Source organism: Natrix helvetica (genome assembly GCF_964273705.1).
Source record: "Natrix helvetica genome assembly, chromosome: Z".
NCBI classification, from domain to species: domain Eukaryota; kingdom Metazoa; phylum Chordata; class Lepidosauria; order Squamata; family Natricidae; genus Natrix; species Natrix helvetica.
The window spans coordinates 108559405-108587258 of record NC_138554.1 but is presented as its reverse complement, the minus strand read 5'-3'; the positions used below and the strand labels follow the sequence as shown (position 1 = coordinate 108587258).

Genomic DNA, 27854 nt, shown 5'->3' with positions numbered 1-27854 from the left:
CGCGAGGGAGTTGGAGAGTAATGATTTTTAAGTTTCTCCAAAAGAATCTCCCAAGGCATCGAATGGACAGATTGAGGGGCTGCTAAAGCCCTGGTTGTTCCAAACATCTCGTGGCCACATGCGCTGAGAGAATATTCTCTTTTACGGCCACTAGACAAACTGATGAAGTTGTTTGCCTCCAGGAAGCACTCAAACCACTTGAGATAGCCATCCCATGTTTCAGTGGCCAGCATGAATGCCATGAATGCCGGTAGATTAGCCATCCTTAGGAGGACAGAACTTGAGGAATTAGCCTTGGAGCGACTTCTCGCTGCCTGTGGCTTGAGGCAGCTCTTATTAGTGACTTCGCTTTTCCTTTACCTCAGTCCTGATCCCATCCACATCGCCAGTGTTCTGTAGGGAGAACGAGGCAGACAGTAACTGAGACAAGGCAGGTTGAAGCTAACACAACCTTTATTAACAGTATAATGTGGCAATATGTAAGGCAAATCTCGACCTGGCAAACAGCAACATTTGACAGCTGACAGCCCTTTTTATACTAGAGCTGAACCAATAGAATGGCTGCATTCTCCCGCCAGCTGGCTGCTCGCGTCTCAGCCAATCAGGGGCCGGCAATGATAACCAATGGCGCCGTAGCCTCGAGGACTTAACAGTAACAATCTATGAAAAATAGTCATAACTCCATTTTCCCCAGTGCTGATGTAATTTTTAGTGACACTAAACAAATGGTTGTATATCAAGGACTATCTGTTTGGCATTGTATGGCATTGAAGCAAACCACACATCTTATTTTTAGGCAATCAAAACTGCACCAGGTGTGTGTGCAAGTTTTGGAAGAACATCACAGAATGGAAATAAAGAATAATCTCCCAATGATGGAAACACAAATGCTGACACATACAGGGAGGGAGGGACAGAGAGAGAAGGAGAGGGGGAGAGAGAGGGAGAAGGGGAGATATAGCACATCTGCTTGCACCATTCATTTGTATTCCCCATTTTGCCAGTCCCATTACTTTGCTGAAGTGCCATTTTAACTAAACTGATTTTGAATGTGTACTAGAGATCCAGTTTTTGCAAGTTTCTTTGCTACTGCAATTACTTTTTCTAACACGCTAAATCAGAACTTAAAGAAAAATGTCTGCTTATAATTACATGTTTATTATTTCAATTACGTGCCATGCAAATGTTTGAGATTTCAAAACTAAGGTGTTTTTTTTTAATCTACCTCACTTCCTCTGAGCATATTTTGTCTCTAAATCGATTATCTTCAAAAGCAGACAGGAATTTCTTTCGGAAGTTATATACCTAGAGAACTGATTTCTTCCCATATTAAGAATTAAGGTAAGTCTGGATGAAAATGAAAATATGTTAAACTCTACTCTTTCCATTGTTAAACACTTACCACCTCTACTGAATATGATTCTTGGTGATGTACAAAGATATAGGCAAAGTATAGTCAAAAAATATTAAAATGACTGTTTCAATGGTATTTTTAATACACTAAAAGTGAATTCTGGTGCAATACGTAATTAGTGTATTGTGTGAGCTACATTGTGGAAATATTGCACTACAAAGTAATTATAGCAGGAGTAAAATGCTATCTTATAGTTTTTGAAAATCAATCAGTTGATTAATCCACATTAATATTTCTTAACCTCAGCAACTTTAAGATTCCCCTTCCTGCATGTTGCTGAGGAATTCTGGGAGTTGAAGTCCAAACAACTTAAAAGCTACTGAGGTTATAAATTCTACTCTTAAAATACATCAGGAAGTTCTCTGGCGCCATCTTGTGGTTTCAGAATAGGTTTTAAATAGAAAACAAAAACTTGACACAAATTTTATATCAACAAATCCAGGTATTTATTCAAGTATTAACTTTTTAGAACATGAACCTTTTAATTCCACATGATGTTATATATTAAGACTATTTTAACTTATTAAATAATCTCCTGCTGAGTTAGAATTAGAAAATATATTTTCTGCATGAATTTTCTTTCAACAGCCCTCTCATTTAGAATAATTAATTCTACAGGCTTTACTGAAAAGGGAGATTTAACTATTAATGGCATTAGTTGTGTAAAAGGGATTCTGCTGAGTGCAAAATGTCATATTTGGATCCTTTAAGAAAAGATATATCAAAACTCTATTGCAGTTTTAAACAGTGATGGACAAGTGACTGCATCATGATTTGCAATGTGATTAAAAAGCTACGGTATGAATGGTGAATTGTTGAGGTCTGATCATAGGATGATGCAGACTGAAAATGGCAATCACTCTAAGGCTCTGAAAGAATCCAGGTTTCCCAGATATACACAGCTGTATATAATATTTGGGAGTGTTAAACTTACAAAAATTAGTTAATTGTCCTTTCCCACAGTAAAATAACTAGTATTTACCATTTGAACTCAGAAGATTATTTTATTTTATTTATTTATAAGACTACAAGCATACTACTTAAAAAAAAACCTAGAGCTCATTAATTGCAGAAAAAGTGCATTTAAACCACTATTAATTCTCCTAATGCTTAGGTTGCTTAAATATCATTTGATGTCAGAGTGAATTAAGCTATCTGAATAAAGACTTACAGTCCTAGCTTTCATCTTACCAAGCTTCATTCTGGAGTATATCAGTTGTTTGCATAGTGAAGTTTAAGGCTAAGAGACATTCTTGTTACTGGCAGAGTTGGAATAATCAATTACATTCTATTTTATCTAAATAAACTACTGCATTCATTTACTTTTTATAAAAAAAAAACACCATATATTGCTTTTTAAGTTCCTTTAGAGCAACAAGATTCATCTTGTTTAATAAGCTCTTTGGAGAAATTATTCCTTCAATATATGTTAAGCTATTCTTTTGGAGCTGATTTGTAATGCTTCAATGTGCGAGCAGATGGATCAGTAGCCCTGATCCACTTTGGCATCCAATAGTGCGGGAGCCAAGTGGAATAGCCGGGGTAGTGTTTCTCAAAAATCTGACGGTAAAAATATCCTTCTTTTGTTTTGGGAGGATTGAATGGAAATTTCTCTTCAGCTTTCTCCAACAAAAGGTCATCAACCTATGGGCAGATATAAAAGAGTAACATATGAGGATTTCATCAGAAATTATTCCTTATTTTAAAAGTTACAAACAAAAATTTCTCTGTTCCATTTTATTTTTAAAAAATTACACTGCGGAATTCTTGGACTAAACAACTTAGAAACAATGTATAGAACTCATAAAGACAAAGGTGTCCAGAATAGATGTTGATGTGTGTCATGATGCATTACCATTGTGAAGCTTTTTATTTTCCCTGCAAATACCTCTGCCTAAGAGCCACTGAGAAACTAATTTGAATCTTCTTAGGAGTGTCATGGTCCGCAGGCCAGATGCATTACGCACTGGCCACGCCCATCCCCCGGCTTAGCAAAGGGGGGGAAAGTCATGATACATCAGGTGATGACAACATGATGCCATGAGTTTGACACCCCTGTCTTAGAATGAGAAGATTAAAGAAATGATGGTGAAACAATCAGTGGACCAATTTTTCTGTTATTATTATCAATGCTATTATTATAATATTAGGCCATCTATATTACAAGTTCTCTAGCAGAAAAATGAGAATTGTTTTATAATAAATAAACCAAAATACCTAACAATACAATACAAATACATCTCAGTAGAAATATAAATGAAAATGTGTAGAAGAATGTAGATCTGGCTTGGGAACTGGGAAGAAATGACTGATTTAAGGGAGGATTTTCAGAAAAGAATACTCTACTTAAGTGTAAGACAGAATAAGAATAATTTTAACAGGCTTTCAACATTCTGTTGTACTACCCTGTAAAGAACAATCATGGAATTTCTGCTACACCTATGTCTTAACCCTGCTTAATTTGAAAGGCTAGCAAAAGATCTATTTTAAAAAATTAAATTACACCTCTTCTCAAGGAGCTCAAGATGTCATATTTGGAGAAGAGTGTCAACTCCCATTTTATCTTCCAAATCATAATGTTTGGGAGCTGGATCAAAAGACAATGACTGGCCTACAGTAACTCAATGAATCTCTTTGTCGAATAGATATTTGAATTTGAGCCTCCTTAATCCAAGTCTTACATCTACTTTTTTTTTAAGAATAAATTTGTAAGCTTGATTATGTGGGCACACATATGTATGTAGGCATGCTACATGAGTAAGTGAATTTGTTATATTTTTAAAATTTACAGAAACAACTCAATTTTTGTTGTCAATGCTAACAATCATTTTTAAAATCAAGATTTAATTTAAATTACTTTTTTATGTTTCAATTCTGTATTCCGAAAAACACAATTCTAAGTGAAAGTACAGGTAATGTTGATGCAACTCAAGTTTTTAAGATCCAGATCCTGAACCACTGTATCTTATATCTTTCATCCCCAAAACAAGAAAAATCAGAGTATTTAAATAGAAGTGTGATGACCAATTTTGGCCAGCAATAGCAATAGCACTTAGACTTATATAATTAATTTAATTTATTAAATTTATAGACCGCCCCCTCTCCCCAAAGGGACTCGGGGCGGTGTACAGACCACAATACAACAATATACAAACTTAGATAATTATAAATACCCATTAAAACAAATTATATGATAGGCTGTACAGTTATAGTTAAAAATTAAAACAACCTAAAAAATCTATCCCTAAACATTTAAAATTTAAAATATAGGCTAGAGGGACACAAAAGCTACAGTTAGGCCAGGCCAGCTAAGTTAAACAGGTGGGTCTTAAGTTTTTTACGGAAGGAGCGGAGATCGGTCGTTATTCTAATGTCGGGGGGGAGGTCATTCCAGAGGGTCGGGCCCATCACCGAGAAGGCCCTACTCCTGGGCGTCGCCCACTGGAACTGCCTAGTGGTCGGCACCCGGAGGAGTCCCTCCCTGTGAGAGCGAATCGGCCGCAGGGATGTGTGGGGCAGGATGCGATCCCGCAGGTAGCTAGGTCCTGTGCCATGGAGCGCTTTGAAGATGATAGTCAACACCTTGAAACTCACCCGAAAAGCCGCAGGTAGTCAGTGCAGCCCGCGCAGGAGAGGTGTTACATGGGAGTATCTGGTACCTCCCATAATTGCCCGCGCGGCCGCGTTCTGGACCAACTGCAGCCTTCGGGTGCATCTCAAGGGAAGCCCCATGTAGAGAGCATTGCAGTAGTCCAGTCGGGACGTCACCAGTGCATGGGTGACTGTGCGCAGGGCGCCCCGGTCTAATAGGGGGCGCAATTGGCACACCAAGCGAACCTGGTGGAACGCCCCCCTTGCCACGGCCGTCACATGGTCATCCATTGACAGCCGGGTATCCAGGAGGACGCCCAAATTGCGTGCCTGCTCCATGGGGGCCAGCTGTTCGCCCCCGATGGCCAGTGATGGAACCCACTGGTTGAACCGGGGTGTCAGTAACCACAGCCACTCCGGCTTGGAGGGGTTGAGTTTGAGTCTGTTACTGCCCATCCAGACCCATACGGCCTCCAGGCACCGGGACATCATTTCGACGGCCTCATTGGGGTGGTTCGGGGTAGATATGTACAGCTGAGTATCGTCAGCGTACAGATGGTACTCAACCCCAAAACTGCGGATGATCTCACCCAGCGGCTTCATATATGTGTTGAACAGGAGAGGCGAGAGGACCGACCCCTGCGGCACCCCACAAGTGAGCGGCCTCAGGGTCGACCTCTGCCCTCCCGTCAGCACACATTGCGCTCGGCCAGAGAGGTAGGAGAACCACCGCAAAACGGTAATCCTCACCCCCAACCCCTCTAGACGGCGCAATAGGATACCATGGTCGATGGTATCAAAAGCAGCCGAGAGATCTAATAGGACCAGGATGGAGGAGCAACCCCCATCTCTGGCCCTCCAGAGATCATCCACCAACGCGACCAAAGCAGTCTCCGTGCTGTGGCCGGGCCGGAAACCAGACTGGCGCGGGTCTAGATAATCAATTTCATCCAAGTGGCGTGGGAACTGTTGTGCCACCACACTCTCTACAACCTTTGCCAAAAAGCAAAGGTTGGAGACAGGACGGTAGTTAGCTAATATAGCTGGATCCAGGGAAGGCTTCTTGAGTAGGGGCCTCACCACCGCCTCTTTTAAGACGGCTGGCAAGAACCCCTCTCTCAAGGAGGCGTTGACTAACTCCTGGAGCCAGCCTCGTGTGACCTCCCAGGATGCCAGTACAAGCCAGGAGGGACACGGGTCCAGTAAACATGTGGTGGCTCGCAGTCGACCACGCAACCTGTCCATATCTTTGGCGGTAACAGAGTCAAACTCCTCCCAAGATGGTACTTCAAGACTCGCCTCTGGCGTCCCTCCTAGCCCACTGCAGGGGACCCACTCGCTGCGGATCTGAGCGATTTTGTCCCGCAGATATTCCCCAAATTCCTCTGCTCTACCTTGCAAAGGGGCTTCCCGCGGCCTCTGTGAAAGGAGGGAGCGGGTCACCCGAAACAGGGCGGCAGGGCGGTTGTCTGCGGACGCAATAAGAGCGGCACAATATCAACACTTGGCCACTCTTAGTGCCACAAGGTAGGTCCGTAAATAGGCTCTTACCTGTGTTCGGTCAGATTCAGAGCGTGAAGATCTCCATCTGCTCTCTAGGCGTCTCTTGTGGCGCTTCATCACCCTCAGCTCCTCGGAAAACCAAGGGGCCTGGGTGGATCGCTGCCGCAGGAGAGGCCGCAAAGGCGCAACCCGGTCTAAGGCCCCGGCAGCCGCACTGTTCCATGCGGCCACCAGGTCCTCCATCTGGGAGCGGGTCAGGACTACAGGAAGTGGCCCAAGCTCCGTCTGGAACCTATCAGGTTCCATCAGGCGCCTGGGGCGGAACCATCTAGGACATTCCGGTTCCGCCTCCCCGCGATGGGGGGTAGCGCCTAGGAAGTCGAGCCGGAGAAGTGAGCGATCTGACCATGACAGGGGTGTAATAGCTAGTTCCCCTACTCCCAGATCACTCCTCCACTGGTCAGAAACAAAAATAAGGTCCAGGGTGTGGCCTCCCTCGTGTGTGGGGCCCTGAATTATTTGGGTCAGGTTCATGGCTGTCATGGAAGCCATGAACTCCCGAGCTACCTCGGATGATCCCCCTGTCGACGGCAGGTTGAAATCCCCCATAATCAATAGCTTGGGGGTCTCAACCGCCATCTTGGCGATCACCTCGAGGAGCTCTGGCAGGGCCGCTGATGCATAGCGAGGAGCCAGGTATGCAATCAGCAAGCCCAACTGTTTCCCTGGGCCCCACTTCACGCATAGGGACTCACACCCGGATATCTGTGGCACAGTGAACTCTCTCGGCTATATATACCACTTTATATTGCTTTACAGCCCTTTCTAAGCAATTTACAGAATCAACGTACTGCCCCCAACAATTTGGGTCCCTCATTTTACCCACCTTGGAAGGATGAGTCAACCTTGACTCTGGTGAGATCTGATCTGAATTGATCTGCCAAATTGCAGGCAGCTAGCAGCAGAAGTAGCCTGCAGTACTTCATTCTAACCACTGCGCTACGCGCCTCACAAGTCAAGCTAGCCAAATCCTTCCCCCAAAACAAAGAAATTAAAAGTCATCTTCATCCAATCTGGGAGGTTACATATGCAAAGCTGATGGGCTTCATGTATTTCACATTTTTGCTCTACGTTTTTCATAATATACTTTCAATATAGTCAAACTAGCTCTATTATATGAATTAAATAGTCTTTTAGTCAAACAGACTTTAAAAATTCAACCTGTTACCTGAAGCTCAATATAGTCTTGTAGCATAGAGAACCAAGATTTTTTGATAGACGCTAAGCCATCACTGAAAGCTTCTTTGGGTCTCCAAAGTATTTCTTTAGGCAATAAGTTAGAATCTTCGAAGGCTTCCCTTAAGAGGTGCTTTTCAATCCCATTCTGTGCAGAGATAACATAATCAAGAACACATAAAAATACTTTCCTAAGGAATAAATATGTCAGAAATCCTAAAAAATATTTCAGAAACAAGTCAGCATGACAATCCCATATTCAGCAGAATATTTTAAAGAATAATCTAACCCTGTGATGGCGAACTTATGGCATGCGTGCCAAGGGTGGCACGCGGAGCCATATCTACCGATCCGTGAGCCATCAGCTTCAGAGCACATGTGCATGCCTGCCAGATGATTTACAGATTTCCTAGACCTCCCTCCCACCCGAGAAAATACCAAGCTCAGCTTGGAGTTCAGTGTATATGGGGCAGGAGCGGGGTGGGGGGTTGTGTATGCATGGGGGGCACGCTTTGTAATATGGGTGCCAGCACGCACCCGCTATTGCGCTCACATGCTTGCATTTTTGGCACCCAACAACAAAAAGGTTAGCCATCACTGATCTAACCCATCAACTGTTAGGTCCTTGGCATGGCTTCCTGTCATAGAATTTAGGTTTGAATGCTAAATCTGTCAGTTCAATTGAGATCTGTTTTAAAAAATTTCATCTATAGCAAGACATCTAATGATCACAACCTAAGGCTGAAAATCACAAGCATATACAAAGCTTCAGAGAATAATCAGTAAAACTTAAATGTACACTATAGCTTCATTAGGTAATACTGTAATTTCTTCATTTGTCTAATGGTAAAGGCTGGATTACCTTTGGGATTCTGAGTTCTGCTGGCAAAGAAAGGTAGTAAGCAGTAAACTGGTGATCCAAAAATGGAACTCTTAGTTCAAGACTGAAAACAGAAATAAGTATTATTGGTGTACAAAATAAGCATATAGATTTGAAAAAGGCATTTTATACAACTTATATACTAACACAGGGATATCCAAACTTCTTCCAAGGAGGGCCAGGTTTGGTGAGGTGACAATGTGTGGGGCCGACCATTCAGCCTCACATTCTTTGAACCATTAACATTAAATGCAAATGAACTATTTTATGAAAGATTAAACAAAGAACTTTGTTTATTTGTTCCTTCTCCATGCCAACTTTGTTGGCAGGGAGAAGAGGCTGTGGGCTGCTTGAAATTTGAAAATGGACTGCAATTGGCCCCCCCAGGCCGGACTTTGGACATGCCTGCATAACAGAAAGTAACTCATTAAATCATGATTTATTTAAAACCACCATCTATTGTCTCCAACATTAAGTTATCATTAGGGAATAAGCAACGTTTTCACCAAAAATAACAAGAAAGCATTATAGCTTAGTATGATAAATGACACATTCCAGGTTTCTTTGATTTTAACAATGCCAACTATTGGGGCACCAGAAGTATTCCTTCTCTATGGCAATGCCTTCTGAAAGACCAGTAGGGTGGAAGCCATCTGGGTCTCCAGGGGAACTTCATGCTAGAGAGCAAGGACTTGTCCTCTAGAATCAAATTCCCTGGAGACCCAGGTGGTATCCATCTCCTACTGATCTTTCAGAGGCCATTGAAGATCTGGTCCCGGTCTCTGGCAAAAGTGACTGGAGCCCCTTTATGAGTAGTGCAGTATGCTTCTTGTTATCCAGGTTCTGCCAAATTTTGTTTTTATGCTTGGCCAGCTGTCCAGAGTCACTGGGAGTCTGGTGGCATAAAAATGTAAATAATAAATAAAATAAATATGAGAAAAGGCCACTGTTCAAGTGTAACCTTGACTATATAAATTGTCTGTTGCCTTTCCTCAAATCAGTACCCTTTCAATATAACTACCATTCCCTGTATCTTCAGCTAGCATGGCTACAAAGGCAGAGATACATCTAATTTCCAATCAGGAAGGCTTTACAGCTCTCCACCTTTGGTACTGGTCTTGGAACCACTACTGAAGAAAATACAGTGGTATCTCAGTACTCATCATTAAATGATTCCCTAAGACGTGATGACTACCAAAAAGATGAGTACCAAATTTTTCCCATGAGGAATAATGTAGTAAGGCAGCCAACACTAACAAGCTCTATCTTGTGCACTAAATATCAAACAAACAATGAGTGCCAGGACAAACGTTTTCTGTCAAAATGTCTTGAGTACAAAATTTAATATTAAAATTCAAAGCAGTTGAGTACCAAGGTGTGTGTGTGCGTGTGTGTGTAGATGACTATGTCATGAATTTTAATCAAAGATAAGGTAAAGATATCCCTCATACATATTTGCTAGTTGTTCCTGACTCTAGGGGGGGGGTGCTCATCTCCGTTTCAAAGGTGAAGAGCCAGCGCTGTCCGAAGACTTCTCTGTGGTCATGTGGCTGGCATGAGTAAATGCCGAAGGTGCACGGACTGCTGTTACCTTCCCACCAAAGGTGTTTCCTATTTTTCTACTTGCATTTTTACATGCTTTTGAGCTGCTAGGTTGGCAGAAGCAGGGTCAAGTAACGGGAACTCACTCCATTACACAGTGCTAGGGATTCAAACCGCCAAACTGCCGACCTTTCTGATTGACAAGCTCAGTATCTTAGCCACTGAGCCACCACATTCCTTAATCAAAGATAACCAACCACAAATAAATTGGCATAAACAAAAAAGTCCGACCCACAATGCGTAATAAAAACTGGAAAAGTAGATGATTAGACTTCAAATAGGAAATAAACACGTATCACTTCTGGGTATAGTGGAAATAATCCCTGTTCTCTTATGAATGCCTTCAAAACTGGTCAGGCAGGAAAAGCAACATCAACTATCCTGAAACTGAAAATCTCATTTTGGGAGAAGTCCAGACGTCTTGAACAAATTAAGAGAAAAAAAAAACATTTATTGAAGGGACCTATTAGCCATTAAAACCAGAGGAAGTGATCCCACCTGGAAAAATCAATTGAAAGAGCTTTGTTTCATGAACCTCTGGCAGTGGATACAAGAATCAATTTTAGATCTTTCCCTAGAGACAAAGGAAATGGCCATCTAAGGGCATAACATTCTGCCACAAGCTAAAAGCAAAACAGAGACTTTGAGACCTTAGACCTTGAATATGGTTGTGAAGGCTTGAAGTCCAAAGATTTAATGCCATAGATTCTCTCAATCATGTCTGTCCTCTTAAAAATATAAATGTGAAGTAGGAAAAAAGGATAAAAATTTAATGAAATAAAAAGGACATTTTTCCCAAATGCCATCACTCTGCCTAACAACTAATTCCCACAATATTGTCAATAATTGACTAAGAATGTATTACTACTCTTCTTCTACTCCTTCCTAGTATCTATTTCTCCACCCTTATGACTATAGCCATGTTGCTTGTATCTTTCAATTTATATTGTTTTTATTGTTTCCTAGTACGTTTTGATATCTTATTAGTAACCTTTACTATCACTAAGTTTTATCTTTTTATTCTTGATTAATGTATTTTATTCTCCTTATGAACACTGAGAGCATATGCACCAAAGACAAATTCCTCGTGTGTCCAATATTGGCCACTTGGCCAATAAAGAATTCTATTCTATTCTATTCTATTCTATTCTATTCTATTCTATTCTATTCTATTCTATTCTATAGTAAGCCTGAAGAATGGAGAAAAAACTCTACAGGTGAAACATGTTCTTCATCAAAAATATTCTTCATTACAGAAAGTTCCTAAAAGGATTTTGGTGGAAATGTAGAAGCAAGATGTGAGATCCATAGAGAGAGACCTGAGAGGAATTAAAGGGTCTACAGCTGAGCATTACCCATGGGCAGCAGTTGTCCTATCAGCACGGAGAACATCAAACAGGTAGAGCTCTCGAAGAAGTCTCTCACTTTCTTCAGCAGCTTCTTCAGCGGTTGGTGCCTACAAGAGACCATGCAAAGGATGTTTGGCTGAAGCCATGCATAGCTGTGTGTGGTTTATAAACAGCACTGAAAATATTTCTTTTGGTTCAGGAGCACTTGGGCTGCTATTCCACAAACTTTCAATGCTGAAGTAATGCTTGGACTCAGAAAAATTATGGACTTTTGCATTAGCAGAAAGTACTTCTATTCACTAAGAACTAAATAAGCACTTTTGTGTATTAACCTTCCCTACACCTCAGCGGTGTAATCCTCTGAAGTCTGCTATCTTTTCGGTGAGCCTGCTACTGAGTGTGCACTGAGGCGCACTCCACAGCGCTAAAAGAGGAACATTTTGAAGCCTTCCGAGTCTGCAAAGATAAGTAGAACAGCGGGGTGGCGGCTGGAATCCGCTGTGCCACATGATTTAGATTAGCTAGAAACAGGAAATCCGTCAATTCTAGCTAATATAAATCGTGTGTCACAGTTGATCGTCGCCCAGCTGATCACCAGAATAATGGTTCGCCTGAAAGCATTTTTTACTACCGTGTTTCCCCGAAAATACAACCTGTCCCGAAACTAAACCCATGCCACATTTTTCACGTGGGCAAAAATATAAGCCCACCCCCGAAAATACCCCCCCTCCGGCCAGGCAGAGCACCGCTCACTGACCTAGCGTTATTCCAAAAGCGCCAAGTCCAGGAGCCGGGGGGGGGGGGAAGCGCTCACGTTGCTTGCCGCCTTCGGGATACCGCTAGGTTGGGGAGTGGTGTTTTGCCTGGCCGAAGGGGAGAGTTGCCGGGCGGCTGCTCCCTTGTGAACTGGCTCCCGAAGAGCCGGGCACAGCCTCAGAGGCGAAGCAGCCATGAGGTAACCATGCCCACGAGCAGCCGCCCGGCAAATCCCCTCTCCAGCCGGGAAGAGCGCCATTCACTGACCTAGGGGGTAATCCCTAAGGTGCCAAGCCATGTGGCGCTCTGCCCGCCCCCCAGCTTCTGCAGCTTAGCACATTCGGGATACCCCCTAGGTCAGTGCATGGAGCTCTGCCCGGCTGGAGAAGTTATTATTATTATTATTATTTCTTGGATTTCTAGACCGCCCCCTCTCCCAAAAAGGGACTCGGGGCGGTGTACAGTCAATGCAGATAAAAATACAATCATAAAACAATTAAATGCATTTGGATGGAGGAGATAGGCTGTACAAGAAATAAATATATTCTAAAACCCTAAAAACATCCCCAATTAAAAACCCAAACCCAATTAAAATAAATCCCCGGGAGGTAAAACTAAGAAAGTGCCAGGCCAGCTGATTGAAATAGGTGAGTCTTTAACTTTTGACGGAAGGAACGGAGGTCGGTGGTGGTTCGAATGTCGGGGGGGAGGTCATTCCAGAGGGTTGGGCCCATCACAGAGAAGGACCTACTCCTAGGTGTCGCCCGCTGACACTGCCTAGCGGACGGCACCAGGAGGAGTCCCTCCCTGTGTGAGCGAATAGGTCGCAGGGACGTGTGTGGTAGGATGCGATCCTGCAGATATCTAGGTCCTATGCCATGGAGCGCTTTAAAGATAGTGATCAATACCTTGAAACGCACCCGAAAGGCCACAGGTAGCCAGTGCAGCTCGCGCAGGAGCGGTGTTACATGGGAGTAACGTGTACTCCCCATGATAACCCGCGCGGCTGCGTTCTGAACTAGCTGCAGTCTCCGGATGCATCCCAAGGGAAGCCCCATGTAGAGGGCATTGCAGTAGTCCAGGCGAGACGTCACCAGCACATGAGTGACCGTGCGCAGGGCACTCCGGTCCAGTAGGGGGCGCAATTGGCACACCAGGCGAACCTGGTGGAACGCCCCCCTTGCCACGGCTGCCACATGGTCCTCCAGTGACAGCTGGGCATCAAGGAGGACGCCCAAATTGCGCGCCCGCTCCACAGGGGACAGTTGTTCGCCCCCTATGGCCAGCGATGGTGTCAGCTGGCTGAACCGAGGTGCCGGTACCCATAGCCACTCGGTCTTGGAGGGGTTGAGTTTGAGTCTGTTGTCCCCCATCCAGACCCCGACGGCTTCCAAACACCGGGACATCACTTCGACAGCCTCGCTGGGGTGGTTTGGGGTTGAAATGTACAGCTGAGTGTCATCAGCGTACAGGTGGTACTCAACCCCAAAGCCACGGATGATCTCACCCAGTGGCTTCACATATGAGTTGAACAGGAGCGGCGAGAGGACCGACCCCTGCGGCACCCAAGTGAGTGGCCTCAGGGACGACCTCTGCCCCCCTGTCAACACACATTGCTTCCGGTCGGAGAGGTAGGAGCCGAACCACCGCAGAACGGTGCCTCCGACTCCCATCCCCTCCAACCGGCGCAATAGGATACCATGGTCGATGGTATCAAAAGCCGCCGAGAGGTCTAATAGGACCAGGATAGAGGAACAACCCCTATCTCTGGCCCTCCAGAGATCATCAACCAACGCGACCAAGGCTGTCTCAGTGCTGTGCCCGGGTCGGAAGCCGGACTGGCGTGGGTCTAGATAGTCGGATTCGTCCAGGTGTCGTGGAAACTGCTGCGCCACCACATTCTCAACAACCTTCGCCAAGAAGGGGAGGTTGGAGACTGGACGGTAATTAGCTAGCTCCATTGGGTCGAGCGAAGGTCTCTTGAGCAAGGGTCTCACCACCGCCTCTTTCAAGGCGGTTGGTAAGTAACCCTCACCCAATGAGGCGTTCACCAGGCCCAGAAGCCAGCCTCGTGTCACCTCCCAGGCTGCCAGTACCAGCCAGGAGGGGCACGGGTCCATTGAACATGTGGTGGGTCGTAGCCGTCCACGCAACCTGTCCAAATCCTCGGGGGCAACAGAGTCAAACTCCTCCCAGAATGGTCTCTCAAGACTCGCTGTTGACGGCTCGTCTGGTCCACTGACGGAGGTCCATCCGCTAAGTGGGTTGCGCGAGCGCCTGTTCCGCCCGCAGCCTCACCAAGCCCTTGCGCAGCTCTCCCAGGCCACCGCCGCTGGCTGCTGCTGCCGGGCCGCCGCCCACCGCCACCCCGCTCCGCGCAACTTCAAAACTCGGGGCCGAGTCTTTCAGCATCGGCCGCTCTAGGAGTGCTCTCTATGGTGGGCTGGCTGCCGGACAGAGAGTCTTCCAGCAGCCGGCCCACCATAGAGAACACTCCTAGAGTGGCCGATGCTGAAAGACTCGGCCCTGAGTTTTGAAGTTGCGCGGAGCGGAGAGGGGAGGCGGCGGGCAGCAGCAGCCAGCAGCGGTGGCCTGGGAGAGCTGCGCAAGGGCTTGGTGAGGCTGCGGGCGGAACAGGCGCTCGCGCAACCCACTTCTCCAGCCGGGCAGAGCTCCATGCACTGACCTAGGGGGTATCCCGAATGTGCCAAGCCGCAGGAGCTGGGGGGCGGGCAGAGCGCCACATGGCTTGGCACCTTAGGGATTACCCCCTAGGTCAGTGAATGGCGCTCTTCCCGGCTGGAGAGGGGATTTGCCGGGCGGCTGCTCGTGAGCATGGTTACCTCATGGCTGCTTCGCCCCTGAGGCTGTGCCCGGCTCTTCGGGAGCCAGTTCACAAGGGAGCAGCCGCCCGGCAGCCCCAAAACAATAAGCACTCCCTGATAATAAACCCAAGGGCATATTTCGTGGGGCAAAAGAAAATAAGCCCCTGGCGTATTTTCAGGGAAACACGGTACCAGTTCGGGCAAACCGGTCCAAACCGGTAGCATTTCACTCCTGCTACACCTTCAAAAATCCAGAAAGGTAGGTAGTAGATATTCTAAAACAGTAATTATACAAAGTATCTCATTCTATACAAGCAGAAGTGCATTAACCTAGAATTACATGCAATGTGGACACATATCTTGTTTAAAATGCCCCTTTTTCTCCTACCATTTGAAGTGTACAGAAACTAGAAGCACTACCGTGTTTCCCCGAAAATACAACCTGTCCTGAAACTAAAGCCTTGCCACATTTTTCGTGTGGGCAAAAATATAAGCCCACCCCTGAAAATAAACCCCCTGGGCAACCCCACCCCCTCCATCCAGGCACCGCTCACTGACCTAGCGTTATCCCGAAAACGCCAAGTCAGAGGAGCCAGGGGGGAGCGCTCACATTGCTTGCTGCCTTCGTGATACCGCTAGGTTGGGGAGTGGCGTTCTGCCTGGCCAGAGGGGAGAGTTGCTGGGCGGCTGCTCCCTTGTGAACTGGCTCCCGAAGAGCCGGGCATAGCCTCAGGGGCGAAGCAGCCATGAGGTAACCATGCTCACGAGCAGCTGCCCAGCAAATCCCCTTTCCAGCCGGGAAGAGCGCCATTCACTGACCTAGGGGGTATCCCTAAGGTGCCAAGCCATGTGGCGCTCTGCCCGCCCCCCCCCCCCAGCTCCCGTGGCTTGGCACATTCGGGGGCTGGCTACCAGACAGAGAGTCTTCCGGCAGCCGGCCCATCATAGAGAGCACTCCTATAGCGGCCAATGCTGGAAGACTCGGCCCCGAGTTTTGGAGTTTGGAAGTTATGCTCGGAGCGGAGCGGTGGCGGGCAGCAGTGGCCAGCAGCGGTGGCCTGGGAGAGCTGCGCAAGGGCTTGGTGAGGCTGCGGGAGGAACAGGCACTCGCGCAGCTCCCCTCTCCAGCCGGGCAGAGCTCCATGCCCTACGGGATATCCCGAATGTGCTAAGCTGCGGGAGCTGGGGGGCGGGCAGAGCACCACATGGCTTGGCACCTTAGGGATACCCCCTAGGTCAGTGAATGGCACTCTGCCCGGCTGGAGAGGGGATTTGCCGGGCGGCTGCTTGTGAGCATGGTTACCTCATGGCTGCTTCGCCCCTGAGGCTGTGCCCGGCTCTTCGGGAGCCAGTTCACAAAGGAGCAGCCGCCCGGCAGTCCCAAAACAATAAGCCCTCCCTGATAATAAGCCCAAGGCCATATTTCGTGGGGCAAAAGAAAATAAGCCCCTGTCGTATTTTCGGGGAAACACGGTATTACACTTGTAAAAAGAATGTTCTTGAGAATTTAATCTCAAGAATGTTTCACGGAGGATCATGAAAATTCAGCACTCAGACATTTCAACATATATTAATATATATTCATTAAAATAATGATGACAATAATTTTAAAATCAATAACACAAGGTATATAGGGTAAGTAAATACTCCACTGTTTTGCTTATTCCTGCCATGCGTGACCTTCAAACACAGCAGCAAGTATTAGTTTCCCTCAGATGACCATGCCTGATTTGATGGAGAGAACCACAACACTCCCTCTTCTTGATCCCAAATCATACAGCTATGTCTAATGAGAGGGACATCAAGGAAAATGTGGACTTCCCAACAACCTAAGATTCCTCCCTCCCCTACAACTGATAGCACGTGACTTCTAATCCACTGAGGCTGGATGCTGGCCAAACCAGTGTATATCCACTTTCTGCATCTGTAACTAAATCTTAAATTTTAAATCAGATAATGGCGGCTTTCATGTCTTTTTCAGTTCTCAACTTTGGGTAGGTAAGAATAGTTTGTTGCTCAGTTCTTCCTGCATGCAAATGAAGTTCAGCTATGCTTATAGCTATTAGCACCTATAAAAATTACTTTAAAAACCATTCCTTTATTATGGTGCTTGGCATAAGCACGAAATATTACATTACCTTATGAAAATAGATATAGCCTTGGGTCAACTCATCTGATCCTTCTCCTGAGAAAATGACCACGCTGTTTGTTTTCTTTCGGATGTATCTGGAGACCAGATACATGGCTAGAACGAGAAACAATTTTCCCTCAAAATTGCTTATTAATCTTGCACAAGACCTGTATGCAGTTGTATTTTTCATAATAACTTGCATGATATATTTCCTTTCATAGCCATTCAACAAAGATTATATAGAAATATATTCTTTAAACTTAGAAGTTTAGATACCTTGATTCAACAATCATTGTAGTATAATACACCATTTAAGCTAGTTTGAGGATACAAACAGACAAACAGATAAACACAATGAGAGTTTTGATAGTATATAGATAATTACATAAATAATGCATACAAACCTAGGAACATGTAATTTGGTTGGTGGAGATAAACTTTTTCATCAAGTCCTTTTTATAGTATTCTTTTTCCCTCTACCACCACCAATGACATGATCAAAGTACCCTGATGAGAAAAATTATGTACAAGGAGCTCTAATTGAATATTGTAGCCCCTCTGGGTCCTCATTTTACCAACCTTAGAAGGACAGAAGATTGAGTCAATCTTGAGTTGGCCAGGATTGAAGAACTGTGGGCAGATTTACCCTGCAATACTGCATTCTAACCACTGTGTCACCACAGCTCTTAAACTTATTTCATCTAGCAACATCCACACAGCCAATATTATTAGATAGCTGGAAGTCTGGCACTTTTTCCACTTTTTCTTAAGTTTGGATTCCACTCAATGGAAGCAATACAGAGATGTATTAACTTAGGTAAGAATGTAAACAAGCATCTATAATCTCATCATGTAGTCAATAATGTTTTTTCAGAATATAAGAAGCTGTTAATGGAATTTTTTCACCATAACTGGAAATACCTGGCATATAACTTGAGACTTTCTATATGCCAAAATAGGGTCTACCAAGTAAATTGTAAATGTTCAGAAGAACATCTGTTTGATTTGATATGGAAAGTTTTATGATCATAAAGACAGGTCAACTTAATAATTTTCCTAAATAGTACTTCGTTTCCATTAAAACCATTAGTTGGTTATTCAGAAAAATTCTTTTTCCATCCTTTTAATCTTTTTCTTCCATTATCAGTAAACATAATGCTAGGCATAAAAAATACATGGAAGCTGCCCTGTACAAAAAAGTATTGGAGGATTAAAATTCTACTTAATTTATGCCTGTATTCATCCTGCTTCAAAGCAGGACTGAGTAGGAAGGTAGATCCTACTTCCATAATTTGCAAACCTTACCCACTGACGCTCGTACTGTTGTGATGTCATATGTTTCCAAGGAAAGTATTACTTCTTCTAGTGACTGAATCCCTTCTTGAGAACTAAACATAACCTCATGATGCTCACTCCCAATGTGAGCTGCTACCTATTAAAAACAACCATTTATATTACATTTGTTAAATTGAATATTCATGCAGCATGCAGTCAATAGAAGTTGAATTCTGCAAAATATATTTTACAAATTAGTACGTTTTATTTTCCACAATCCATTACGCTGCTGATCTAATGGGGGTTACACAGAAGACTAAGGTGAAGAGTTAGCTTATTCCACATCCAATTTCCCCCACTGGCCAATCAGCACTTTGTGAAAGTCACAATAAGGCATGAATGTGCTAATGCTCCATCCTTGGTCCTAGCCAGCAGCATGTGTTCAATGGAATATTGCTCCCAAGAGAGATCAGAGAGAATTAGTCTAACAATAATAATATTCAAGGATATCAATTTATTGCAGAGAAGAGCAACAAAGATGATTAGGAGACTGGAGGCTAAAACATATAAAGAACAGTTGCAGGAATTGGGTATGTCTAGTTTAATAGAAAGAAGGACTAGGGGAGACACAATAGCAGTGTTTCAATATCTCAGGGGTTGCCACAAAGAACAGGGAGTCAAGCTATTCTCCAAAGCACCTAAGGGTAAGACAAGAAGCAATGGGTGGAAACTAATCAAGGAGAGAAGCAACTTACAACTAAGGAGAAATTTCCTGATAGTTAGAACAATTAATCAGTGGAACAATTTGCTTCCAGAAGTTGTGAATGCTCCAACACTGGAAGTCTTTAAGATGATGTTCCATTTGTCTGAAGTGGTATAGACTATAGAGTTTCCTGCCTAAGCAGGGAGTTGTACTAGAAAACATCCAAGATCCTTTCTAACTCTGTTATTCTATATTCTATCTTGTGCTAGCAAATGCTATAAAAATAATTATACAGCGCAAGACAAGGTATTATCTTTGTTTGCTTGGAATTTACCAATCAATTTTACTAAATTGCAACAAACCTGCTCTGATCTCCAAAATTTTGTTCAAATCTATCTATTCTCTCTTATGAGCCTAGAAGCTTACTTAAATGCAAACATGAAAGATAAATTTCTAGAAACTATTTCTTTGCCTCCTATTATTTTCCATTTGGTATAAGAAAAAGTGTTTACACGAAAAAAAACTGCTAAACCAATAATACCACTGTACCTTTCTTGCAGCCAGTACGTCAGGGCTATCTTCCATCCCAATAGAAAATGTTTGCAAGGGATAGGGAAATTTTTGCTCTTTCGTAAGTTTGATAAGTATGGCAGCCACCAAGCTAGAATCCAAACCACCTGGTAAAACATGAATTGTTGATATTGTCGTTATCTTTTTTTTCCTCATCATTTAAAAGTTTAAAGCAACTCAGATATTCTTCTTTTCTATCTGGAATCCTTTTTCAAAGGAATTGACTTTCCAGTAAGTTTTAGAGCATTCTGAAATTATTTGTAAAATTATCTGGCACATAATGACTGTTGCTATATGATTCTTTATTTTATGACTTAAATAAATTTAAGAATTTAAGAATTCTTAAGAGTTTAAGAATTGGAAGACAACAGCTATAGCATTAGATAGAGTTTTCTGTCTAATTCTATTAGTTACAGTATATCAAAAGTTCTTTTGCACTGAATTAAGCCTTCACAGCTTCAAATAGACCAAATAAACTTTTAAGGAATCATCTTGTATCCTTTATCTAAAAAAAGCACTGATCAGAGATTCATCAATCAATATCAACAGAAAATAGGCCACCTTTATTACTATGGAAAATGTGTATCTATTATTATGCAGTTGGCTCTGTAAAATATTTAAAAGCAGTATCTATTAAAATTTTCCAAAATATAGAATTGTTGCTAATAGAATGAAAATACATGTAGTCCACAACTTACAATAGTTCACTTAGTAATCATTCAAAGTTTCAACAGAACTGAAAAAGTGATTAATGAACATTTTTCACACTTATGACCATTACAGCATTACCATGGTTATGTGTTTGACATTTAAATGTTTGACAACTGACTCACAGTTATGATGGCTGCAATGTCTTGTGACGATGTGATCCCCTTTTGCAACCTTCTGACAAACAAAGTCAGTGGGGAAACCAGATTCACATAACAACTATTTTACTAATTTAACAACTGCAGCAATTCATTTAACAAGTGGAGAGGAAAGTCGTAAAATAGGGCAAAACTCACGTAACAAGTTTCTCACTTAGCAACATAAATTTTGGCTCAGTTGTTGTCATAGGTTTAGGACTTGCATAAGATACATTAAGGAAATTTGTGCCATCAAGTCAGAATTGACTTAGTATTGACAAGTCCATGTATTTTATTTGGCAACATTTTTAGAAGTGATGTGCCATTGCTTTCTTCTATGGCTGAGAATACATATCAAATCATTCAACTGGCTTCATGTCTGAGGAGGGACTATAATTCATAAGTCTCTCAGTTTCTAATTTTACCTTTAACCACTACACAAAGCTTCCTCTCTATATGTTATATTAAAGGATCTGTTATGGTTGTGGTTGTTATTTTACCTGATAAGAGACAACCAATTCTTCTATGAGTCATCAAACGTTTTCTAACAGCATTTTCAAACAAAAGTCGAATGTTGCTTTTCACAGTTTCAATATCAACACCTAGCAGGAAAATAGACCTTCCATTAAAATAGATGAAAAAGGAGGACAAAGTACTAATCAATTTTATAATAACTGCTTACAAAACATTAAAATATTATCTCCTTGGAATAAAATTAGCAATAACCAAGAAAGTTGGTTCTTGGCCCAAATTCTAGAGTTCTCAAATCAATATTAGGTCAGATGCCTGGCAAGAAAGATCTCCCCTGTCCTCAGCAATACAGGGGTGGAGGGGGGGCTGGACTAGAAAGTGACTGAAATACCCTCTCCTGAAGGAGCTGAATCCATCCCTTCTGACTGTGGCTTCCTTCACCACAATCCACAGGATGTCTTCCAAACACTCCGGTTCTCCAAGAGCATCAAATATTCTGACAGGAAGACACATATTCCAATTAAGTGGAATATTTGTGCAGCTAAGGGTTGAAATGAGGTGTGCTCTCTGAGCGTGGTTGTTTCACAGACATTTCATTACCCAAACTACTACTAAGAGTATAAGACGGACCATGATTTTGAAGAGGTAACGTTTTTTTAAAAAGGTTTTGCACTCTGCATGCCTCCCAAACCCTCTACACGCCTTAAAAAAAAGAGGAGGGGCATGCCGAGCTTTGGGAGGCTTGTAGAGTGCTCCTGGGAGCTGGGGGGGGGGGAAACGAGCAAAAATGGTGTTTTTTGGTCATTTGTGCCCTCCTCAGCCCACAGGAGCACTTTGCAAGCCTCCCAAACCCTCTGCACATCCATTTTTGCAAAGGGGGCAGAGTTTCGATAGGGCAAAAATGCTGTATTTGGTGTATAACACACACCCAGATTTTCACTCTCTTTTGGGGGGAAGGTGCATCTTATACTCCGAAAAATATAGTAGATATGATTACCTAGTCAGGGAATGAAATGTCTGCAACAAAACAACCAAGCCAGGAAAAGAATCAAAGACCCCTCAAGACACATATTCACTGGAGGAATACAACCTGCCTGACACATGAACCTGCCTGAAAACTGAACAATGCTGTTACCTGAAGGCAAATTTTGTACTGTGCTGTAGGCAGCATGCAAAGGTTCATCTTTAGGGCTGTGAAATTTGACCACTTCCACTGATGCAACTTTCCCATTTAGCTTTAAGTCCAAAACTTCATAATGTCCAGGAAGAAAAGGTTCCACTTTGAGAGCACTGGACATATTGTGTTTCAAGTCGATCAAACCTACAAATATAGGATAGCACATAGATAGAGCAGTCGTTATTTTACACTTGGCCAAAAGAAAATGCCTGTTATTATATAACTTTTGAAAGTGTAGATTTCAGAATACCAACTTTAACAGTGAACAATGAACCAGGAGAACATTTATTTGTGTCATAAGCCTAGTTCAAGTCACAACAGCTGCACTGTGCATGTGCCAAGGAACATAACAGACTGTGATCCTTTCCATATGCTTATTTTCATACAAGTCTAACAACATTTCTTTCTATTGATTTTTATGAAAATTTGCAAGCTGTATGGAAATTATAGTTCAACAAGGACTTCTAACATTTCTTTCAAATACCTCAAAACTGAAACAAAACTCATCGTAAAGAAGATCATACAATAATCTATTCTATACAATAATATTTTACTGCAAAACCAATGTCTTGTTTTCCTTTCATAGGTTTAACTTTCTGCGGAATTGTGTAACATCTCACTATTAGGAAGTTTCTGGTTCATTCTTAAAAAGAGATTTTTGTGGGATGAGGCGTGATAATTTCAATATTAAGCAGGGAAACCATTTAGCTCTATTTGAGAGTTCAGATTCAATACTGTTATTAAAGGATAATTCAGAAAGATACAGAATTTGAGTTACCTTTTGCTTCAGAGCAAACAGCCAGGAATCCATCATCAGTTAGGACCCTAAACAATGGTCTAACTCCATATGTATCTCTCCCCAGAAACACCTTTCTATTTGCGCTGTCAAGCAAAATAAATGCAAACACACCATCGAGCATGGAGGCAGTTTCCTCTATTCCTCCTTTGTCATAAAGATGAAGAATTACCTCTCCATCTACTAAGGTCTGGTACTCAAATCCAAACTGTTTCTGTAACTACAAGAAAAGAAACATATTTAAAGAGATACATAATTAGAATACAGAGGAACAGACACAAAAAGCATGTTTTTTTACCACCAAACTATGTTAATAAGACAATTTTTTTTACAAAAATGCATGCTTCCCTTTAGTGAAATCAGATCTCTGTTTCCTACGAATTCCTTTTTTCCTAGATTATCTATCATAGATTATCTATTAGCTTGAAGAGTTATTGATAAGGCACTGAAGACCATTAGAAATGCTGAAATTTTTAGCCAATCTGCTATTTCCCTTAACCTGCAATCGGAGGCTCTAAATATACAGATTTATATAGTTGTAAAAAAAAAAAACTGTGGGAGGTGAGCATATCGCAAGGGTAACCATATGACTGAAGCCTTGACTTTTTTTCCACTCACACATGAAAGATGGCCCTGCTAGGGATTATAAGAGGCCAACTAAACATATGATTATGAACAAGGTATTTTACACTGGAATGCCCAACCAAGATTAGTTTACTTGTTTTCTGTGCATTGATCTTTGGGGGAAAGAAGTCCTTTAAAAAGTTGTTCCAGACATTTGAAGATCTAAATATTAGATTTTATTTGTTTCAGGATTTGACACCCCCATTGTCTAATGGAGGTTTCCATTTCTGTGCTCATATTTATTATAGACATTGTTCTCTTAATTGAATGCCATCCTAGGAACTTACTTTGAGGAGAGAAATATAATAAATATTCAGTTATTTAAGTGTAATATTAAAGAGGGAGAATGATGAAAGATGACAAAGTTATTTGTAACATGAAAAAATAGAAAAACATGTTTGCTATGTTCAAACCTGCTCAGCATTCAATATATTTTAGGGGACACTAATAAGAGTATGAGTTCCTATTGAATGCTTTATATTAAATTGCACATATTTTTCTATGGCAAGTTTTAGTCTTTTATCAAACATTTGCTTCATTTACATTTTTTTGTCATGAATACCCAATTACCCAATCTATTGGTCCAATATTTTTGCAATTTCTCAAGATGCCAAACTCAAGAGAAAGGCCTAGTGTTAACATATGAACAATATACTGCTCATTTTAAATTTAAGGAATGTATATGCTACTTTTCAGTTTTCCCAACCCAGCTTATACATCTTGAGCCAACATACAGACATATTAAACATGCTTAACGGTCTGTTCAGACACCAGATATTAGGGAATGCTACCAAAACCATTATAATGTAGTTCTTATCATATCTGTACCCTTTTGAAGTTGTAGATCTCTCCATTGTAACACAGCCACAAGTAGGGAAATTTCTTCACCCTTATAGGCTGCATTCCATATAGCTGATCAACAATTGCTAGACGATGGAAGCCAAAGCAACAGTTGGTAAAGCCATTGACATTTTCAAACCGGAAAGCATCTGGACCTCGGTGGGCTATTTTCATAGCAGAGAGACACTGGGCAGAGAGGCATCCATCACTTCCGAAAAGGGCCCATATGCCACACATGGTGATGATGATGAATAAAGGCTACTGGGGAGAAAATGAACAAAGTAGGTTTTTTTTAATGTTCTTTATACCATTCCATGAAAATAAATGTGGCATGTAACTTGTCATTAAAAAAACACATCACACACAAAATTTCAGTATTTAATTTAAAATAATTAAACTATATTTCAGGGGTCTACAAACTTGAGATCTTTAAGACTTGTGGACTTCAACTCCCAGAATTCCCCAGACAGCATTGATGACAGAGGAATTATGGAAGTCCACAAGTCTAAAGTTGCCAAGATTGGCGATTCCTGAAATATTTTGTGGTATTTAAATTAGTTTGCATTAATTTTGTATTAATTAGTAATACCAATTTTGAACTTTTTTTCTGTTAGTTTGGTCTTCAGAAGAAATTTGTCTTGTTTCATTTTTGTACATACCTAATTCCAAAAGGTTCTGCAGAGTATAGCATAAACATATTTTGATCTTTTTCCCCATTATTTCATCTTAATTACAATTAAGCAACTTTCCTATTGCAGTTGAAACTTTTCTATATGACTATTTAGCAATGCTTTCAAACAAGTGCAGTCTTGCTTGACATTGAGTCAAGCTATTTAGCAAAATATCCTCACCAATTAACTCTTCAACATTTCATTTTTAATCTATTATGTCATGATGGATGTTTACTTTAGAGAGCGAGAAAAAAAATAGATAACTCCTTACCTTCTTCCTAATTAATAAAAAATACAAACTTATGGCAATGATGTAACAGCTACCTACTTAGAGTAGACCACAACTAAGAGTCAGTAATAATAGATAAATAAATTCTATACATACGATATTCAAGGAAGAATGCAAAGATAATTCTTCAATTTCTCCTTGCAACACATCTGTGACTGTGAGATAGCTTGTGTTAGAAGAAAGTAACTGGTCCAAAGCTTTTCAATTACTTCTTTGGTCATAGATTTGGTTTCCCCATTCAAAAACTTAGCCACTTATCACCCTGCTCTAAAATTTATCAGCTAATCACGTGTCCCTACGGGGAGAGGGGGCGGTCTATAAATCTAATAAAACCTAAACCTAAACCTATTGTCTACTTTCACATTAATTTATGAATGTCTTGTGAAAACCTTCACATCAATCATTAATCAATCTACCTTGCATGTTTTATTGTAAACAATTGATGCATATTTTCTATATAATTCTAAAAACTACTCCCATGGAACACCCACTGAAACAGCAGGAAAACAGTGTTCTGATCTTATTATTGGCTTTAATCAAATAGTTCTTCTGGCTGAATTAAATTAAACAAATTAGTGAATGAATTGATAAATAGGCATACAGGATACAGCAACAATAGGCAATAGGCATACAGCAACATCCAACTGACCTGTCACTAGGCCTAGAAGCCAAGTATGGTCAGACCAAATTAATTCAGATGGAAAACCACCAGAAAGTGCCAGAACTGTGTTTTAAATGAAGACATTGGAAGACATCTTGGAACAAAGCACTGCCAAGCAACTTCCATACAGTTGGCAAAGAAAACTGCATGCCTGAACCTGTGAGAGCAGAGGGCAGAGCAGTCTTCTTTTTTTATAAAGCAGAGGTAGTCCTCAACTTACAACATTCATTTAGTTACCTTTCAAAGCTACATCACTGAAAAAAGGACTTATGAGCATTTTTCACGCAACTGTTGCAGAATCCCCATGGTCAGGTGATCACAATTAAGATGCTAGGCAACTGATTCAGATTTAGGACAGTTGCAGTGGTCATGTGATCCCTTTTGCAACCTTCTGACAAACAAAGTCAAGGGTTAAACCAGGGGTGTCCAAACTTGGCAACTTTAAGACTTGTGGACTTCAACTCCCAGAATTCCCCAGCCAGCAGAGCTTAAAGTCTTAAAGTTGCCAAGTTTGGACACCCCTGGGTTAAACCAAACTCACTTAACAACTGTGCTACTAACTTAACAATTGCAATGATGATTTAACAGCTGTGGCAAGAAAAGCCATAAAATGGGACAAAGCTCACGTAACAAATGTTGCACCTAGCAACAGACATTTTGGGCTCTGTTGTGGCTCAGGTCTACCTGCATTCTGCTTTGAAGAAAAAACTGACTAGAGAAAAACAGTAAACGTATGAAAGACAGTATCTGGAAGAGATTCTAATGTTAAAAGAGACAACATAGCTGTGGAGTTGTTGGAAAGCACAGCCACACTCCTGGCTGGCTAATTGCATGGATTTGCCCACACACTGGGCCAATTCAGACAACACCCTGTGCCACAAATTAGTCAGCAGCTAAGCTAAGCCTGTTGTACTAACCCCACCCCTAAAATAACAGTTTATATTCTCCTGCTTCTCCTTTTCCACAAGTGAGAACCAGCACTAGGCATAATTAGAAAGTAGCGTTTTTTTAAACCTATTGAATAAGATGTTGCTTGTTTACAAGAAGTCTGACAACCAGAAATCCTACAGCTCCAGTACAGTACCTTCGGGGAGAGGGGGCGGTCTATAAATTTAATAAATATAAATATATAAATATAGCTGCAGTTTTTAATGAGTCGTTCTTTTGTTTGCATTCCGTACTTTTAAACAATTACGGCCACTTCCGATTCATCCGTGAACTGAACTAGTGCCCCCGACGCCAGCAGAAAGGTAACCTGTTACAGTTGGCACCTGAATCACACGTGTTTTGCAGGTCTGAATGGCACGGGGGGGGGGGGTTCTGGGCATAAATAGAGTGGATGGGAAACTAGTAAGTACCGGTCCTTACAGCCCAGCCTTGAAAAGGGATCCCTTCGCTGGCTTACCCTTTCAACTTCAGCTCAGGTTTTGCACCGGGAAAAGACGCTTTCACAAGCGAGAAGAGATCATTCACTAGCAGGCTCGACAGGTGAACCGCGTGCCGTTTGGCCGAGCTCAAGAGAAAGGAAAGCACAACGCGGAAACCAATCACAATTCGCTCGGCTGCTTCTTTTGTAAGACTGAGCCGGATTTCATCAGCCGGCGGTCCTCCCACCGTCCGTGCCTGGGACTTCCTCGTTCTGTTC

General features: G+C 42.2%; 1 protein-coding gene across 2 annotated transcripts; it reads right to left on the bottom strand.

Annotated features, from left to right (window-relative positions):
- Positions 1–1836: 1836 nt before the first annotated feature.
- On the bottom strand, positions 1837–27854 carry ASNS (asparagine synthetase (glutamine-hydrolyzing)). Of its 2 annotated transcripts, none has more exons than XM_081932631.1 (12): positions 27615–27854; positions 24577–24846; positions 23107–23344; positions 22287–22472; positions 21181–21282; positions 19815–19942; positions 18593–18719; positions 17295–17401; positions 11582–11682; positions 8607–8688; positions 7737–7892; positions 1837–3058 (listed from the first exon to the last, which is right to left on the bottom strand). In XM_081932631.1, the coding sequence occupies exons 2-12, from the start codon at positions 24823–24825 to the stop codon at positions 2849–2851; spliced, it is 1686 nt and encodes a 561-aa protein (XP_081788757.1). In that variant the 5' UTR covers positions 24826–24846; positions 27615–27854; the 3' UTR covers positions 1837–2848. The 2 variants fall into 2 exon arrangements, with proteins under 2 accessions (XP_081788757.1, XP_081788756.1); XM_081932630.1 differs by having other exon boundaries at positions 24577–24849; positions 27615–27853.

Bases quoted from the DNA above. Each gene is read 5' to 3' on its own strand.
- ASNS (XM_081932631.1), bottom strand. From the start codon at position 24,825: ATGTGTGGCATATGGGCCCTTTTCGGAAGTGATGGATGCCTCTCTGCC. The intron at 17,402-18,592 runs GTAAGGTTTGCA...TTCTCGTTCTAG, and splicing joins AACAGTACGAGCGTCAGTGG to CCATGTATCTGGTCTCCAGA. The intron at 3,059-7,736 runs GTAACAGGTTGA...ATCTGCCCATAG, and splicing joins AAGACTATATTGAGCTTCAG to GTTGATGACCTTTTGTTGGA.